Source organism: Myotis brandtii, unplaced genomic scaffold (genome assembly GCF_000412655.1).
Source record: "Myotis brandtii unplaced genomic scaffold, ASM41265v1 scaffold68, whole genome shotgun sequence".
NCBI classification, from domain to species: Eukaryota; Metazoa; Chordata; class Mammalia; order Chiroptera; family Vespertilionidae; genus Myotis; species Myotis brandtii.
Window position 1 is genome coordinate 821,105 of NW_005370657.1, and position 17,754 is coordinate 838,858.

Consider the following 17,754-nt stretch of genomic DNA (forward strand, 5'->3'; position numbering starts at 1 on the left):
CGCCTCCTGCACCCCCCTTGCTGGGGATCAAGCCTGCAACCTGGGAATGTGCCCTTGACCAGAATCGAACCTGGGACCTCTCAGTCCATAGGCCGATGCTCTATCCACTGATCCGAACCAGCTAGGGCACACACTTTTTAAAAATATATATAATGTTTTCTTCCTTTAGAAACTGAGGATGAGTAGTTATATATTCAGAGGTCTTCAGCCCTTCTCTCACCCTCTCCTCCGTCTTCCCTCCGTCTATTTCCAGTGATATACAGCTGCCTTGTTCCCATCAAATCGTTGGTAGGTATGGTAGTCAATTTATGTGAGAGAAATCCTGAAAATCGCCCTGAAAAACAGTTGCCAAGGCCACACCAAAGCATGGAGTCATCATATCTTTTTAAACAGGGCACAGAAGCATGTAATGAACCTTAAAATGTCAGCGTGTCCCCTCTCTCTGCCCCCTCGGCATTGTTTATGCCCCGTTTTACAGTTGCATTCAGAGAGGTTAAGCTTTTTGTTCTTTATTATTAGGGCTTTTCCACATTTCTATGGATTAGTTTGGTCCATGTGTGTATTACTTTATCCTCTTTTTAGAAATATCTATTTTTTAAAAATGATTTGAGAGAAAGAGACAGAGACAGAGAGAGAGAGATTGAGATTGAGATTGTTGTTCCATTCATGTATACATTCATTGGTTGATCCTTTTATGTGCCCTGACCAGGGATCAAAGCCACAACCTTAGTGTATTGTGATGATGCTCTAACTAACTGAGCTGTCCAGCCGGGGCCTCTATTCTTTTTTCTTTTTTTGAATCCTCACCTGAGGGTATTTTCCCCATTGTTTTTCAGAGAGAGTAGAAAGGAAGGCAGGGAGTGAGGGAGAGGGGGAGAGAGAGAGAGAGAGAGAGAGAGAGAAACATCGATGTGAGAGAGACACATCAATTGGTTGCCTCCCACGCTCACCCCAACCTGGCTGGGGATTGAACCTACAATCCAGGTACGTGCCCTTGGCTGGGAATCAAACCCTAGACCAGGGGTGGGCAAACTTTTTGACTCGAGGGCCACAATGGGTTCTTAAACTGGACCGGAGGGCCGGAACAAAAGCATGGATGGAGTGTTTGTGTGAACTAATATAAATTCAAAGTAAACATCATTAAAAAAAAGGGTACGGTTTTTTTTTTTTAGTTTTATTCATTCCACACACCGGCCAGGGCTGGTTGTGACCTTTCTTACTTACCAGAGCTCTCCACGTCAGTTCCTGTAAAGGTGCCCCCATCTTCCCAGCAGTTGCATCGTATCCCGCTGCACAGACACACTATCCTCTAGCTGAGTCCCAGCTGGTGGGCATCCAGGCAGCCACTTCACTTCTAGAAATGTATCCTCCTCCCACATGTGACAGGCGGGAGGCTGGGCAGCACCCTTGGTTTGAGTGGCCATGTGGTGTGCAGCCCCCGACAGCCCCAAAGTTTCTAGCTGACCCCGAATGTCAAGTAGAGGAGTGCTTTCAAATGTTGCTGTTCTATAACAGAACTACAGTGAATCTCTTAGTGGTTTTTTTGCTCCAATTTCTAGTGTATTCCCCATCGAGTGGAATTACTTTTTGGCTGAGGTGCGGTTTTTCTGTCCGCTGTTGTCGGGGCTTGGCCTTGACACTTACCACTGTCCTTGGCATAGGTGCAGTAGCCCCGGAAGGGCTGAGATGCCTCCTAATGTCAACATTGTATGAACAATGCGACAACATTGCCAGAACTTAGAACCCAGAGATGAGGAAGAAACCCCTCGGGGACCTCCCGTTGACACCTCTGCTGTGGCATTTCCTTCCCCTTGGTTCCCATCCGTGTGTTGCTGCCAGCTGAGTCCCTGTGACCAACCTTGGGGTCTTTTCTGGTCAGAAGCAAAGCCTATTCTATGTTGGCAAACACATACCCCAAAATGACGTGTAAAACAGCCCTATTATCCCCTAATTTCCTCCCTTCGTGGTATCGTTTTATATAGTAAATTGCACAGTCATTGTAATTATGGTGTTATGGTAAATAGTAATGTATATATAATAGTTCCCCCTTATCCATGGGGGATATGTTCCACGACCTCCAGTGGATGCATGAAACTGTAGATCAGTGGTTCTCAACCTTGGCTGCACATTAGAATCACCTGGGAATCTTTTTAAAATCCTGATTTCTGGGCCTCATCCTCTGGAAATTCTGTGTCTTTGTTACTAATGTTGTGGCCAACATTAGTAACAAAGAAACAGAATTTCCGGAGGATGAGGCCCAGAAATCAGGATTTTAAAAAGATTCCCAGGTGATTCTAATGTGCAGCCAAGGTTGAGAACCACTGCTATAGATAGTACCGAACCCTATACAGTAGGTCCTGGAATAATGTTTTATTCAAGTCATTTCATTATAATGTTGATAAGATGCTTAGGAACTTAACTCTTGTTTATATCAGTTAACGTCTGGAAAAACTCGGTTCATTATACATGGTTTCACTTGAAGTTGCAGAACCTGTTGGTGACGTTAGGTTAGGTTAGGTTACTGTATGTACAATGTTTTTTTTCTATATATGCATACTAATGACAAAGTTTAGTATATAAATAGGCACAGTAAGGAATGAACAATAATAAAGTAGAATGATTATAATAATATAATGAAGTAAAAGTTATGTGAATGGGGCATTATTAAGTAAAGGAAGGATTACTGGGACACAGGTGCTGTGATATAGCGACAGTTGATCTGATAATGGAGACCGCTACCGAGTGAGTGACAGGCGGGGAGTGTGCACAGAGTGGACGTGCTGGGCAAAGGGATGGTTTGAAATTGTGTGAGAACAGATGTGAGAACAGGTCCAGCTCTAATCCTGGCTGGGGTCTTCCCAAGGCCCTCCCTGCCTCTGGATTTCTGGACGCGTTCTTTGGGGGAGATGTCGGGATGAAGGCTCCACATTTCCTCAGAGCTGCGTGGTGGACTCCGATAGCTCTCGGCGCTTTGGGAGGCCCCAGTGTGTGTGCTTTTTGTTAGGTGGTATCGAGGCCACTGCTGGGTGGCTTTTGAGCTCAGGGTTGGGGATGGTCTGTCTCTTGCAGGTGACCTGCCTGCACACCCTGGGCTACCCCCCAGCCCAAGGGCAGGGTCTGCATGTGACCAGTGTTTCCTGGAACAGCACGGGCTCTGTGGTGGCCTGTGCCTACGGCCGGTGAGTGGCTGCAGGGGCAGGTGTGGGGCAGTGGGGGGCCCTCATCTGAACCTGTTGCCCTATCTGCACAGGGTTGGCCTGTGAAAGGTTGGCCCAGAGCTTGGTCATTCTGGGACTCTTTCTTCTCAAGGCTGCCTGGGCAGTGGGGTGGCAAGGGAGGGAGGGGCTTAGAGCCCAGGACTCATAGTGCCCACTGGCCAGTACTGGGCAGTGAGCCCTGGGCCTGCCTCGCCTTCTCCATGAGCAGTTTTCTGATGTGTGAGGGTTCCCCCACCCACCATTGTGTGGGCCCATCCTTGGTTCCCGGGGACCATTTTCCAGAGAAAGTCATGCTCTCAGGGTGCCATGAAGAAGCCTGTGCCACTTTGTTACTAACTACAACAGGTATGATGGGGACACAGGCCCATCTGTGGGTAGTGGGGGTGGAGGCGTGGGTCAGGATGAAGCCCCGGGCCTAGGGGCAGAGCCAGCTCGGGCATGTCCACGTGCAGCCTGGACGACGGGGACTGGAGCACGCTGAAGGCCTTCGTGTGTGCCTGGAACCTGGACCGGCGAGGCCTGAACCCCCGGCAGCCGTCAGCAGTGGTGGAGGTGCCCAGCGCTGTTATGTGCCTGGCCTTCCACCCCACACAGCCGTCTCATATTGCAGGTGAGCTGCTCAGCCTGCCCGGGTCTGCTTTCTGTCTGCAGGGGGTGGCAAAGGGGGGCTCTCCATGGGGCCCTCAGTCCCTGGGCACGGTCAGGGCAGAGCTACTGAGAGGCAGAGACCACAGGTGGCCTGTGCTCAGGTGAGAATGCTGAGTGGGCCTGTGCCGGGCGTGGAGCTTGGAGGAAGAGGAGACCTGTCCTTAGTTGAGTCTTGAGGGGATGTGGGCCATGCAGAGGTGCAGCTTGGTCAGGACAAGAGCAGGCACCTTGGGGGCTGCCATTGGTGGTAGGAGCCAGTGGTGATAGGGAGAGGGACTGTGTGCTGGGCCGGGGAGCTCAGCCTGGCAGTGGAGGAGCTTCCTGGGTGATCACTTCCTGGGATCGGACCTTTCCTCCTCCGGATGGGATGGTTTTCGGGGAAGTGGCTCTACACCCGGGCTCAGTGGGCGGGAGGGCAGGTGCTCGGCCAGGAAGCTGGGCTGCTGGGCATGGGTCAGCTCCTGCCCTGGCCCGCTTGGTCCCACAGGGGGGCTCTACAGTGGCGAGGTGCTGGTGTGGGACATGAGCCGTCCTGAGGACCCATTGCTCTGGCGCACAGGCCTGACGGACGACACACACACTGACCCTGTGTACCAGGTCAGAGCAGCAGGTTTGGGGTGTGCCACCTTCTCTCTGAGCTGGGCCTTGCTGTTGTGGGCCTGCTTCTTGAGGCAGAGCAGGAGAGAGGGTGCCCACTTGGCACAGTCACGGAGGAAGGTCACCAGGGGTTGGCAGTTGGACAGCATTCAGCATTCTTGGAGCTCCCAGGACATGAGTCACCCCACCCCCCTCAGGAGCCACCCCGAGGGCCATTCCCAGCCTCCAGCTGTCCTGGCTTTCTGCTGGGACAGGGAGGGACCTTGGAACCCTCCATGCCTGCCCCTGTGGCTGAGGTGACTCCCAGGCCTAAGCCTTGGGATTTTCTTTCTTTTCTGGAAGAGAAGGGGAGGGGCACCGGGGATGACATTTGGTCTTGCTGGGAGGTGGGTTAGGCCAGGCAGCAGGCATCCCTTTCTCAACCTTGTCCCCACACCGTTGCCCCAGGTGGTTTGGCTTCCTGAGCCCCGCTACAGCTACCGCTTCCGGGTGCTGAGTGTGGCCACTGACGGGAAGGTGCTGCTCTGGCAGGCGGCCGGGCCGGGCCAGCTGCAGCTCACGGAGGGCTTTGCCCTGGTTGTGCAGCAGCTGCCACGGAACACCAAGCTGAAGAAGGTACGAGGCCACTAGCCCCAGAAATGGCCCGAAGGCAGCTGCGGTCTGTGGGACCTCCCTGAGGAGCGAGCCTTGGGGGCAGCTGGGCAGGGGGGCACTGGCAGTCGTGCCACCAGCTGAGCCAGGACTTGCTGCATCAGCTCTTTAGGCCTCAGCGTCATGACATGCCTGGGCTGCTCTGGGACACTCACCAGCTTCCCTCAGCTCTGCGGTCCGTTTCTCCGCAGCCTCACCGCGGGGAGACCGAGGTAGGAACCACGGCGGTGGCCTTCTCCAGCTTCGACCCCAGCCTTTTTGTCCTGGGCACGGAAGGCGGCTTCCCGCTCAAGTGCTCCCTGGCAGCGGAAGAGGCCGCTCTCACGCGGATGCCCAGCTCTGTGTCCCTGCGGGCCCCGGCACAGTTCACCTTCTCCCCCCATGGTGGTCCTGTCTACTCTGTGAGCTGTTCCCCCTTCCACAGGTAGGGAAGGCCCGGCCGAGAGGTTGTCCTCCACCTGCCGCCACAGGGCCTCTGGCACAGGGAGGGTGAGGGAGCCCCACTAGGCCTCACCATGTAACTGCTCCAAGGACCTGCAGTTTGGTCTGGGCCCAGGTTTCTCCGTTGGAGCTCTAGTTCCAGAACTCTGGTGGTTGGCCCTCTTTACTGAGGACCCCAGGTTTGGGGGTCCGGGGAGGCTTTCCAGGAGCCTGAGAGCCTAGAAGTCTGGCAGGAAGGCCCAGCCGTACCGGACACCCAGCACTCATCCACTTGCCTGGCTTTCTGCCCTGCATCTCCTCCAGGAACCTCTTCCTGAGTGCAGGGACCGATGGCCACATCCACCTGTACTCCATGCTGCAGGCCCAGCCCCTGACCTCCCTGCAGCTGTCCCACAAGTACCTGTTTGCTGTGCGCTGGTCCCCAGTGCGACCCTTGGTGTTTGCGGCAGCTTCTGGTGAAGGTAGGCAGTGGGACACCAGGTTGGATCCAGTTAAGTGCCCTGGGCCCGGCTGCCTTGGAATTCTGGGCTGGGGATAGACTGCATGTGGGTGATGCCTTCCCTCGCGTGGGCAGGAGCTGAATTGGGCAACATTCTTACTTTGAACTGTGGCCTCTGGAGTTTCTCTTCCCAAGTGCACAGGGAACTTGGAAGAGGTCAGGCCTCTCACCCCACAATCTCTCTCCACGAAGGTGATGTGCAGCTGTTTGATCTCCAGAAAAGCTCCCAGAAACCCACCGTTTCAATCAAGCAAACCCAGGATGAAAGCCCTGTCTACTGTCTTGAATTCAATTGCCAGCAAACTCAGCTCCTGGCTGCTGGCGATGCCAAAGGCACCGTGAAGGTCTGGCAGCTGAGCACGGAGTTCACTGAACAAGGGCCCTCAGAAACAGAGGACTTAGAGCAGCTGGCAGCGGAGGTGGCCACCTGAGGACAAAGCTGTGGCCCTAAATACAGCGTGAGGCTACATCTGTGCTGAGCTTTGTATTTCTGATGGAAGCTGAATGAAGACAGGCAACTGTTTTAGGGAGTTGTCATTTATTTGTCTTTTACATGGAAACAAAATTGGGTGGAGGGAGAACAAGAGGGAAACCAGCCAGCTGCCTAGATTTTCTGGAGTCGGAATGGGGCAGCCGGCTTCAGGACAGGAATCTGGGTCCCCACTGCAACATGGCGGCTGCGACTGGACCAGGAGCAGTTCATCGAAGCACCATTTTCTACTAAGTTTCATCCCAAGCTAAGCAGGTTTAAGGTTACATTGGAAAGTAACACTGTCTAGAATATTTCCTTAAGAGCACAGAGATGAGTTGACATGCAGCAAGGCAACAGCAGGGCAAGCAGCACGGGCCGGGCTAACCTAGGAGCAGAGGATCAATTCACGAAGAGCGAGCGGGTGAATTCGACGTAGTCAAACGCCGTGGGGAGCTCACGGCCCTTGCCGTCCACGTAGGGCTTCATGTGGGAGACGCAGTAGTCGGCTTGTTCCCGAGTCAGGTTCTGGAGGGGAAGATGGCACCCGTGAGCCACACGGAGGCGGGGTTGGATGGACTTTAAAAACGTTAATGCCCAGAGTCCAAAGCCAGTTCTAGGAACCGATCCAGGACTTTGGCCTGGGCTGAGATTCATGTAGGTGAGCATGAAACACCTGTACCCAGCAGGGGGGGGCTCCAAGGTGGGGTCTGCTACTGTAGACTCAGCTCTGCCCCTAACCCCCCTCCCCAGGGCGGGAGCAAGAGCAGGAGCAGAGGCCCAGACCTGGTACAGCTCCTCCTTGGTCACGTAAGGCTTTCCCTCGGAGCTCAGGGCCCGGAAGGCGCTCTCGATCTCCTCACTGGACTTGACATTCTCCGTCTCACGGCTGATCATGAAAGCCATGTATTCTTGCAGGGAGACATGGCCGTCCCTGGGGGAGGGGAGGCAAGTGCAGTGAGCAGGAGGGAGTAGTGAGGCAGAGCCGCCTCCACTACTCTGAGGCTCACCTGTTTGGATCCACAGTGTCCAGAATCGCCTCGAACTCGGGGTCGGGCTCCCCTTCCTCCACCATGGGCAGGTCGTAACCCAGGGAGCGCAGGCAGGACTTGAACTCCTGGTGGTTCAGGCGGCCAGATTTGTCCTTGTCAAAGTGTCTGCAGCACAAAGTCCAGGGCAGCTCAGCACACGGGCCCTGCTGAGCCCCGGGCCCTGCTGAGCCCCTGCCCCACCCCAGGGTACAGGTGTACTCACTTAAACATCATGCTGAACTCTTTGAGGGCCTCCTCAGTCACCCCTGTTGTGTTCCTGGAAGAAAGGACAGGATTTGGGACCGAGTCCCCCACACAGCAGTAACGTGACTGCTGACGCTGGGTGACCGTGGTCAGGCGGCTCAGACTTCCTCCCATAGCCCCCAGGGCCAGCGAAGTACCTGGCCTGGATCTGCTGCTCCAGGTTATGCTGCATGCGCATGCCCAGCTGGTCGAGCTGGTCCCACTGCTGGGCCAGGCCCACTGTGCTGTGCTCCGTGTACTTGTTGTCCAGGATCAGGGCTTCCTCCATGGCCGCGCCCAGGTCCTCAATCTTCTTCAGCTGACTTCTCATGGCTCGAATCTCCTGGTGCTTGCGCTGCAGGGATGGGGGGCAGAGATGTATGGGAGAGGGGCTCTCACCTTGGTCACCAAGCCCAGGAGCTGGCTAATGGCCCTGGCCCGCCCCGTCTGAGAGCAGCAGAGCTGTGTGCAATGGGAAAGGGGTGGGATGAGGGGTGGAGTCCAGCAGCCTCAGGAGAGGGAGAGACTTCAGTGTGAGAGCCACAGAGCAGTGGGCAGACCTGCCTGGGAAACTGTACACTAAGGACCAGAGGAGCCTGCTCCTTTTCAAGCAGGGCTCCAGGCAGCAATCCCCAAAGACTTCCTTTAAAATGACGGGGACCCACGCTACTGTAAGCCAAGGGAAACCAGGCAGGCCTGCTGGGGTGGGTGCGTGAAGGGTCTCAGCCGAGCCAGGAGCCCTGGGGCACTTACTTTGGTAGCTTCCAGCTGGGATTCAAGGGTCCCGGATTCTTCCACCATGCAGGACCTAAACACGGAAGCACAGTGAGGCGGGAGGGACCCGAGCGAGCTCTAAAGGAGCCATCTTAGATAAAACAGGGCCTGCAGTCTCCAGTTCCTTCTATTAAGGGAACACCTATCTGCTATTGGCTATCTCTTCCTAGCGGCCCCGAGAGCAGGCAGGCAACCGTTTTCCTGTTTTAGAGGAAAGCTGCCGCTCAATGGGGCAGGCCACCTGCCCAGGCCAGCTGGTGGGCCCGGGCTGGGCGCCTGCCAGCCTGCTCCCAGGACAGGACCCTTCCTCGGGGGCTCTTCAGGCCCAGCCCCACTGATTTGGTGATGGACCCATGTGAGGCCCTCGTACCTCAGGACAGACTTTAAGGGAACAGAGACGGTCTGCAGGCCTGACTGACAGCGCACCCCCCTCTGCAGAGACACCCCATAAACCGGCCACTGACAGGCGGGAGACCTTAGGGAGGAGGGGAGCCACGTTCAAGGGGGAGGTGCTGTCGGCTGACCCCTCAGACACGGAAACTGGGTGCTAAGAGATCACGACTAGACATGGGTTTTAAACGTTTCTAATTCTGCCCAAAGGAGGGAGGTGGCTGTGACTAAGCCCCAGACTCAGGACCCATGACTGGGAACACAGAGGCTCCCTCAGGGCCAAGCTCTAAAGAGCAGGGGCTGTGGGAGCCTCCATCTTCCCGTAACACAGTGCCAGGTCACAGAAGGCTACCAGTGAACGAAGACGACAATCAGGCTGGGTCACGTGCAGAGACAGTCACACTGTGTGTGTCTTTAGTGGGATTTTAGCCCAGCCTCCCCCAGACCCACACTTGCCCCAACCTCCCCTCTTACACCCAGTGAGCCAGGGTTAGCTCTGAAACCTCCCAAGGTCAAGTGTCTAGCAAGGCAAGGCACCAGGCTTCCTCCTACCCCAGCAGGTGAGACTCACAGTCATGCCATGTCCCCCAGGGCCAAGCACCCCCCAGGACCGGGGACAGGAGGCTGGGTGCTGGTGCAGGGGGAGGAGGACAGACCCCTCTGTCCCAAGCGGCCGCGGGCAGTGGGTTAGTGAGAAAGCGGAGCCGCCTGGGAAGCCGAGTGCATTGGTAAACCACAGTGAGGTAAGAAGAGAAATAAGAGGAGAAAAACCTTCCAGACAGATCATCCCCAACTTCATACTGATAGACACGAATGACCCGACGATATGCTATGCTATTTAAAGAAAAGAAACCAAGTGAATACACCAAAGGAAGGGGGAGGCGAGAGCAATACCGAGACACACACACCACAGGCCCAAGCTGGCAGTGCACAGGCAGGGCAACCTGGAGCCAGGCAGGGACCTGGTAGAGGGAGAGCTGAGGGCCGGTCTGGGGGGACAGGCAGCCTCGGGGCAGTGCACACGGGATGGGCAACACTGGACAGGGCTGGGAGGAGCCACACAGTAAGGGGAGCACAGCACCTTACGGAGACAAGACCAGGATCAGCAGACACAGCCATGGGGCCCGGGAGGAAAGCAGACACCAGGGGTGCTTACGAGCTCAAGCTTGAAACTGATCTCTAAATGCTGACCCATTCTGCCCTCAGCACGTGGGGACAGATCCGTGGTCACATTTCTCCCCCTGCTCCATTCCCCAGTGCAGAGCCTTAGGAGTGCGAGTCTAAAACACGGTGCTACCACCAACCCTGGCCTTGACAGTGGCCTGGGAGAGAATGCAAAGGTGACCGACCCAGCCAGAAGCCAAGCTGGGGGAAGAGGCTCCTACTGGGACTGGGCGGGTTGGCCCTGCTCCTCCTGGACTCCTTCCAAACCCTATCACTCAGAAACACAGGGCGCTTTTGCCTTCGATTAGGGTAAATGACACCTGTACCCCCCCCCACCCCCCGGGGAAAACGGGGATTGCTGGGGGAGGGATCAGTACACAGCTGGGGACTTCCTGAGCCAGCCTGAGCCCCCTAAACATGGGCATCCTGCTTTGTGCCACGGCCTTCCTCAGGACTAAATAGTCCCAGTGGACACATGAGGCAGGGGCACGAACCAGCATGGGGGCTCCCAGAGGCTCTGGCCTTCTGGCTGGTCACATTCCCTACCCAAGAGCACTTGCAATTGGAACAGAAAGATGGGAGTGGCTCCCCTCCCAGACGGCAGGCGTTAGGGGCAGTGGGCTGTGGGGCAGGGCACACACTCCTTGTAAGATGACAGGGACGGGGCAGGGGAAGTGTAGCCTGCCCTGGGCAGGAAGGCGCAGGAAGGCCCACCCTGGGGTCCTCTGAAAGCCAGGCCACAGGGGGACAGAGGGTAGAGGGACAAGCACAGGAGACACCACCACACCACGAGCCCGGAGAAATAAGACAATATTAACCCATCGAGGAGATACGTTCTGTGGAGATGGGATCCAAGCAGCAGCGAGACAAGATGGTGTCCAAACAGCAGCCATCGGGAGAGGGAGACACGAGAAAGAAAACCAAAACCAACATCAGTACCCACTCTGCATTCACCCCATACCCTCTGGCACTGAGTTGTTGCTCAGGGCTGACCAGGGGCCATGCACTGTCTTCCCGTTTCCCCCCGCAATTGGGAAAAGTAACTTCAAGAACACTGTTCTGATGCCACCCACCCTCTGGTTCCCACGCTCCTAACTCTTTCCTTAATGCCCAGCATGCCTCCTGCTTTCATGCAAAGCTTCCCTCGACCTGGAGGCCCAGGTATTCAGCCCGGGACCAGCATGCTCCCAGGGCTGAGCAGGTGGGGCCGCACCTGGTCTCCTGGATCCACTGGTGGAAGGCGTTGGCGTGCTGCGCAAACTCCTGCCGCAGCTTGTCATTCTCCTCCTGTCGGCGCTGCTCCTTCTGCAGCTCCAGCTCCCTCTCCTAAGGACCAAAGGGAGGCAGGAGCCCTGTCACCCAGCCCCTCCGGCACAGACAGGCCCGGGATGGCGACGGCTCTGCCCTCGGGAAGGGACAGCTGGCCTTCACATTGGGAAGGAGTAGGAAGTTGTTTTCTGATGATGAACACAAGAAACTGGCTCTGGAGGTCAGGAAGGACTGATGTCAACCTTAACCCAAAGACACAGGAGGAAGTCTGGGAGACACGCATGAGCTCAGAGCACTCAGTAATTCTCTAGCTGCTCGAACCCCTGCCAGAACTCTGGCAAGCTGTGCCGTGGAACTGACTGGTGACAGGTAAGGGTGGGTTGCTATGGTGACATGGTAACTTCTGATAAATAAAACCCCGCTTCCTCCACCCGAATCTCATCGCTCTCCTGCTCAAGGGGTTTCTCTGACTGGGGTCCCAGGCCGACAGCCCTGACAGGATGCAGGGAGCAGTGGGAGGGCACCTTAATGATCTTCTGCAGGTTCCTCCAGGTCTCCTCCAGGGCCTCCATGGTGAACCAGGTGTAGGGGTTGGAGGCCACACGGAAGCTTTTGATCTGGCGGTCGAGCTCGGCCAGCTGGTTGAAGTCGGCCTGGGCGGAGCTGAGGGAGGAGCGGAAGGCGTCGTGGGCCTCTCGCAAGGCCTTGATTTCTTCCAGGGAGTTGCAGCGCACAGGGTCCGTCAAATCCTCCTCTGCATTTTCAAACCAGCTGTTGAAGGCAGAAGCCTTTTTGGCAAAGGTCAGGAAGAGGTCCTCCACCTGAAAGCAGAGGAGACGGAGTCAGGACAGGCGGGGGGAGTTCCCTGGGCACAGAGTTGAGACGGCACAGGGCGGGCTTGGCTCCTCTCTCCCACGTCCACTTCTGTCTTCCCTGCCACCCTTCCTCTTGTGTGTGAGAACTCAGCCTGCCCTGGGGTTTCTGAACGGCAGGGAGCTCACTGCCCTGGTTGAAGCTGATGCCACGCCCTGTGCAGAACCTCTGTGCCAAACTGACACAGAGCCTGGCAAGTGGAAGACGGGTCCCCGTTGCCGGGCGCTGGGCGGCTGAGCCTGGCCGGCCCCCCTCACCTTGCGGAAGTGACTCTGAGCCTCCAGCAGCTTCTTCTTCCGGGTGGCCGAGTTGGCCAGAAGCTGGCTCCATCTCTTCATGAGGGAGGCGTGCCGGGCCTCGATGGCCTTGGACTGAATGTGCTTTGCGGCCAGCAGCTGGTCTTTGAGGGCAGTGATGTTGGCGATGCCCTCCTGCTGGAAGGCCTGCAGGCCGGCGTCAAAGGTTTCCTGGAACAGGAGTCATGAGTCATCTGCAGTGGCCACAGTGAGACTCGCACTCGCTCTGTCAGGTGCCTTAGCCAGACTGTCAGCCTGGAGTCCCCACCTTGTCCTGCCCTGGTCACACCGCCTCCTCTTCTGCTTGTCCCCCAGACCACGGATTCTGACAGCAGCCTCCTCCCCCGCCCCCTTGCCCCGCAGGCACTGAGGTCAGACACTGAGTGTGAGCACAGTGCATGCTGCGCGCACACCGTCAGCACCCGTCAGGCCACCGCACACGCCTAGTGTGCAAGCTCCCGAGGACCAGGACTGTATCTTGTTACTGCCGAGTCCCTAGAGCCCAACGTAGAAGAGTCAAATATCTCAGTGAAAGGCGCCGACCTTCATTTATCTGCCAGGAAACACTATTTGAGTGACTCTCGATCCACCAACCAGGGGCCACCACTGACCTGTTTGGTAAGGAGAGTTTGGACAGAAGACAGATCTCGGCCATAGTCGTCTGTCTTCAAGCTGTTCTCCTTTTCACCTAGAAAACCAAGCGTGGGAAATACAGCTCTCCTCCTCCGGTGAAATGCCAACTCTACCAACAGCAGTCTCTGAGCCACGCTACCTGCCTGCTCCTGCACCCCAGACCCCGTTCTCCATCTGTGCCATGAAGAGTAGGTTCAATCGCTACTTAAGTGATAACCGCTAAGGCCACTTGGTCCCAAAACCAGGCTGCTTCCTCCTCTCAGGAAAGCTGATCACACCCCGGACCCAGCAGTGAGGGGCAGTGCTGATGCCGCCTGGTGCAAGCTGCTGTGCGCATTTTGTTCCTGCTGTGACATTCCCTGCTTCTTTCACTGGCCAAGGGCCTGTGTGTGTGTGAGAACCTGTGTGTGGCCCAGTGCTGGACAGGGAGGCCCTGGGACTCTGGGTCAGGACACTGGCTCCTTCTGCTGCCGCCAGGGGTGTGCCCTGGTGGCGGGCTCTCTGCCCACGTGACCAGCTCCTCTGCAGAAGAAAACCCACTGCAAAGGGAGTGGAGGCGCCGTGGGCCCGGGGCAACCCTGCTGGCTGGGCTGGGAAACGTGGGGCCTGCGAGACAGTGCTCACCGATCCACGACTCCACCACGTCCGCCTTCCAGTTGAACTGAAGGAAGGCCGAGTTCTCGTCAAGCTTCGCCTTCCTCTGGGCGGCAGCTTTCTCCAAGTCGGACACTTTCCCGTTCAAGCCCTTCATCTTGGAAGAGATGTTCTCCTCGTGGTGATTGTTCTAGGCCATGAAGAGAAGGCACGCTCTGGTCAGCCTCACCGCCCTGCAGTGACCTGCCCTGGCCCTCCCTGCGGGAAGGCCTCCATTTTTGGAAGATGCACCACGTGTGCCATCCACCGCGGGGCAGAGCAACAGAGAAAGCCTTGAAAAGGTGGATACTGCAGTTCCATTTAAAGGAAGTTCTAAAGGAATAATGAGGAATAGACTGGAATGTTAAGTCACAATGATGTATCGACATGATTTTTGATAGCAAACAACTGGGAAAAGCCCAAATTACCACTTAGAAAAAATACTATACATCTACAGAAGGGCCATTATACATAGTCACTAAGAACAATGGTTCAGAAAGTGTTCTGACACTGTGGAGACTGAAACTACAAAGTCTCAGACACTTGGATTCAGTCTTGGTTAAAATCATATTTGAGCCCTGACCAGTTTGGCTCAGTGGATAGAGCGTCGGCCTGAGGACTGAAGGGTCCCAGGTTCGATTCCGGCCAAGGGCATGTACCTTGGTTGCAGGCACATCCCAGTAGGGGGTGTGCAGGAGGCAGCTTATCGATGTTTCTCTCTCATCAATGTTTCTGACTCTCTATCCCTCTCCCTTCCTCTGTGAAAAATCAATAAAATATATTTAAAAAATAAAATAAAATTGTATTTGAAAACAATCCTCCCCATCAGCAGGAAGTTTAAAGAGAAGCGCAGGGAGGAGGCCAAGGCTGCTGCTGAGGGCGAGAGGCACTGGCCTCTTGTTCAGAGGCCGAAGGAGACCCACAAACCAGTCCTGTCCCGTGTGAAGAACAGAGCGCAGCACCAGGGGGCTGCCGCTGGGGGCTGTGCAGAGTGTCACCCACATCTGTACACCCGCCTCTAGAGTTCGTTTCACAGTTAATGCGCCCACCAGGGCCAGGAAAACCCTCTCCAGTGAAACCCATTTTTACTACGTTGTTACCTCCTACGGACCCAATCTCTAGTCTCCTCTCCAAGGCCTGATTACTGGCCAAGTCCTGTGATAAGACAGCTTACTGGCTGATTGTTCGAGACAGGAAATAACTGCTGTGAAAGTTGCTTGCCTTGTGGCGCTAAATGTGTGTCATTTAAGCGACTGGTGGAGACTCACTCCTGACGTGTGGGGACAGGTCTCATCTGGAACTGCAGCGGGGTGACTCCCTGCTATGGAGGGGCACCCACCCTTCCTCCCTCTACAGAAAGGGCCATCTGAGCAAAACAAACCTTGAGCCTTTAACAGATTCACTTCTAACTCGCCCTGTGTAACAGCCAGGCCGCAGGTAACTGTACAGGGTGGGTAAGCCAATCAGGCATCACTTCACCCTGGGGGAGCTGTACTGTGGAGAGGAAGTCTGGAATGCTGGGCAAAAGGCCTTGCCGTGGTCTGGTGGTGGCTCGATGGGGACTATTTGACTTGCTCACGTGCATCCTACTCTCTCTGTAAAGGGCTTTATTACTGAGAAACAAACAAGAACAGCCACATGGGAGGCAGTGCCAGGGCCACAGAAGGACCTCGGGAAGCTCCTCTGCTTCGTCAGGCAGTCAGTGCTGTAGAGTCACTACTCACTGGCTTCAAACTGGGGAGAATGGCCACTAGTCACACAATCTTCCTCTTCTTTGTGAAACACAGGAATGGACTTGGAATTGGTCTGGTGCAAACCTTTGGTGACTATCCTGGGGTGAGTGTGGGACAACTGAGGTGTCAGCATGCGGGAGTCCCGATGTTGGAAACCAGGGTCTCCCCAGCGAGCAGGACTCACCTTCTTAACGAGGTCTTGTCCATTAGTGCACACGTCATTCACACGATCCTTGTGCACAGTGAAGTCTGTCTCGAAAGCTTCATGCTTCTTCAGTAAGCCCTGCAGGGGAGGCAGCAAGGTGGCTCTGAGTGCCTGGCATGTGCCAGTGTGCCAGCTGCAGGACAGAGGGTCACAGACTGGAAGGCGCATGCCCTCACACCATCAGTCTAGGTAGGGACTGAGACGGCGACGGGTACAGAAATAAACGAGCCGTTATGTAAAACCCGGCTGCAGCGAGAGTAACCGGCAGGGGACTGGCCTTGGGAAGTGACGCCAGGGAAGGCCTTTCTGAAGGGGCCAATCAGCACGGCCTCTCTCCCCTCTAGACCTATCCTGGGGTGTAACTGGACGCGTCTCCTAAGGGACCGAAGCACTGGAGACTGCGCTTCAGGCCCAAGCACACAGGAGGGAAGCCCTCGCTGCATGTCAGCTCTACCCCGGGTCTCCGAGGAGCTGCTCAGGATCCCCATCGTGAGGGGTGACTCAGGGCTACCCTTCTCGGGGATGTAAACTCTGCTTCCTCAGTTGGTGGCTCCCATTCAGGAACATTCTACCAGAATGTGCAGCCCCTCCTGTCAAGAGGGGAATCTATTCTTCCACCCATGACCCCGGGCGGCCTTGTGACTGCTGCGACCAACAGAAGGCCATGAGGACAATGCTGTTACGTCTGAGACGAGGCCTGAAAAGCCCTTGCAGACTCTGCTTTTGCTGCGAGAACGCTGCCTATGGAAGCCGGTCCAGCTGCTGAGGCCGAGGCATGTGGAGGGACAGCTGCCAGCCACAGGAGTGACGCCATCCTGGATGTCAGCCCGCTGCTCTCGGTCTCAATGCAGCCGTGAGGGACCCAAGTGAAAGCAGCAGAGAGAATGTCCCCATTCACATAATAAAGGGAAATGAGAACTGCTGTTTTTAGGGTGGTTACAGAGCGATAGTTAACCAACGTTGTGTGTTGAACTGTGTGCCCCTAAAAGAAATGATGAATTCCTACGCCCTGGCACCTGCGAATGGGGACGTGAGGCTGCTGCAGAGGTGATCAAGTTAAGATGAGGTCATTTTAGACTGGGTCCTACTCCGATGACAGTGTCCTTTTAAGGGAAATCTGGACCCAGAAACATCCAAAGAGAATGCCATGGGAGGACAGGCACAGAGAGAAGACAGCCCCTGAACACAGAGACGGAGGTTAGAGTGATGCTGCCACGAGCCAAGGAATGTCGGGGGCAACCAGGAGCTGCAAGGCCAGGAGGGTTCCTTCCCTGGAAGTCTCAGAGAGCAAGGTCCTGTCTAACCCTTATCTCAGGCTCTGGCCTCCAGAACTGTGACAATACACGTCTGTTGTTTTAAAGCCACCTGCTGGCGATTTTGTCATGGTGGCCACAGCAAAGCAACAGAGCACCAGTAATCGTGGTGACGATACTAATGATACTGCTTAACTGACAACAGGGCCCCATGCATGGGGCTCACAAAGTCATGCCAGTTTTGTCTACAGAGGGACATCTCCAGCCTAAGATCTTGAGGGCAAAACTCAACCAATGAGACCTTGGCTGCTGGCTGTGTGGTGCCCTGGGAAGAGCACAGCCCTAACAAACCCGCGGGGAAATGGGGACCAGAGGCAGCGCTAAGAAAGGAAGCCGGCAGCGCCTTCAGCTTCTCTGACCTGGATGGCAGCGAGGGTGTCTCCATAATCCTCACTGGCCACCAGGGTCATCTTCTCATTGATCCAGGCTTCCTCCTCTTCCACGTTGGCTACAAACTGCTGGTATTCCAAGGACTCTTCCAGCCGCTGGCCCCTGTGTGCACGGACAGAAAAATCAGCAGTTCTTCCAACACTGACTCTAACGGCTGACATGCTTAAGAAGACTGACCAGTGTGGGATGTAAGCGGTTCAGTCAAGCTCTGCAAACACCAAGTAGAGACAGTGCTGGGCAAACGGGAAATTCTGGGCATATGCTGGGTTCCGATTCTCATACTG

At 55.7% G+C, this 17,754-nt stretch overlaps 2 protein-coding genes across 9 annotated transcripts in view; one reads left to right on the forward strand and one right to left on the reverse strand.

Moving 5' to 3' along the window:
- Positions 1-6,577, forward strand: part of WDR34 (WD repeat domain 34) — a 34,272-nt gene extending 27,695 nt beyond the window's left edge. Inside the window, exons 6-12 of the mRNA XM_014529301.1 lie at positions 3,070-3,179; positions 3,671-3,828; positions 4,354-4,463; positions 4,911-5,078; positions 5,306-5,538; positions 5,859-6,016; positions 6,247-6,577. Coding sequence (XP_014384787.1) covers positions 3,070-3,179; positions 3,671-3,828; positions 4,354-4,463; positions 4,911-5,078; positions 5,306-5,538; positions 5,859-6,016; positions 6,247-6,485 — 1,176 coding nt within the window. The 3' untranslated portion in view covers positions 6,486-6,577. The remainder of the gene's footprint in view (positions 1-3,069; positions 3,180-3,670; positions 3,829-4,353; positions 4,464-4,910; positions 5,079-5,305; positions 5,539-5,858; positions 6,017-6,246) is intronic.
- SPTAN1 (spectrin, alpha, non-erythrocytic 1) overlaps positions 6,576-17,754 on the reverse strand; it is a 59,334-nt gene continuing 48,155 nt past the window's right edge. For 4 of the 8 annotated variants that reach the window (XM_014529311.1, XM_014529310.1, XM_014529309.1 and 1 more), the window contains 15 exons: positions 17,440-17,572; positions 15,747-15,845; positions 13,821-13,980; positions 13,175-13,251; positions 12,525-12,734; positions 11,919-12,215; positions 11,339-11,451; positions 10,944-10,961; positions 9,733-9,795; positions 8,551-8,605; positions 7,956-8,152; positions 7,778-7,831; positions 7,534-7,680; positions 7,310-7,457; positions 6,576-7,051 (listed from right to left, as the gene is read on the reverse strand). In XM_014529311.1, coding sequence (XP_014384797.1) covers positions 6,926-7,051; positions 7,310-7,457; positions 7,534-7,680; positions 7,778-7,831; positions 7,956-8,152; positions 8,551-8,605; positions 9,733-9,795; positions 10,944-10,961; positions 11,339-11,451; positions 11,919-12,215; positions 12,525-12,734; positions 13,175-13,251; positions 13,821-13,980; positions 15,747-15,845; positions 17,440-17,572 — 1,897 coding nt within the window. In that variant the 3' untranslated portion in view covers positions 6,576-6,925. The remainder of the gene's footprint in view (positions 7,052-7,309; positions 7,458-7,533; positions 7,681-7,777; positions 7,832-7,955; positions 8,153-8,550; positions 8,606-9,732; positions 9,796-10,943; positions 10,962-11,338; positions 11,452-11,918; positions 12,216-12,524; positions 12,735-13,174; positions 13,252-13,820; positions 13,981-15,746; positions 15,846-17,439; positions 17,573-17,754) is intronic. The other 4 variants (XM_005881393.2, XM_005881395.2, XM_005881394.2 and 1 more) reach the window with 1 other exon arrangement.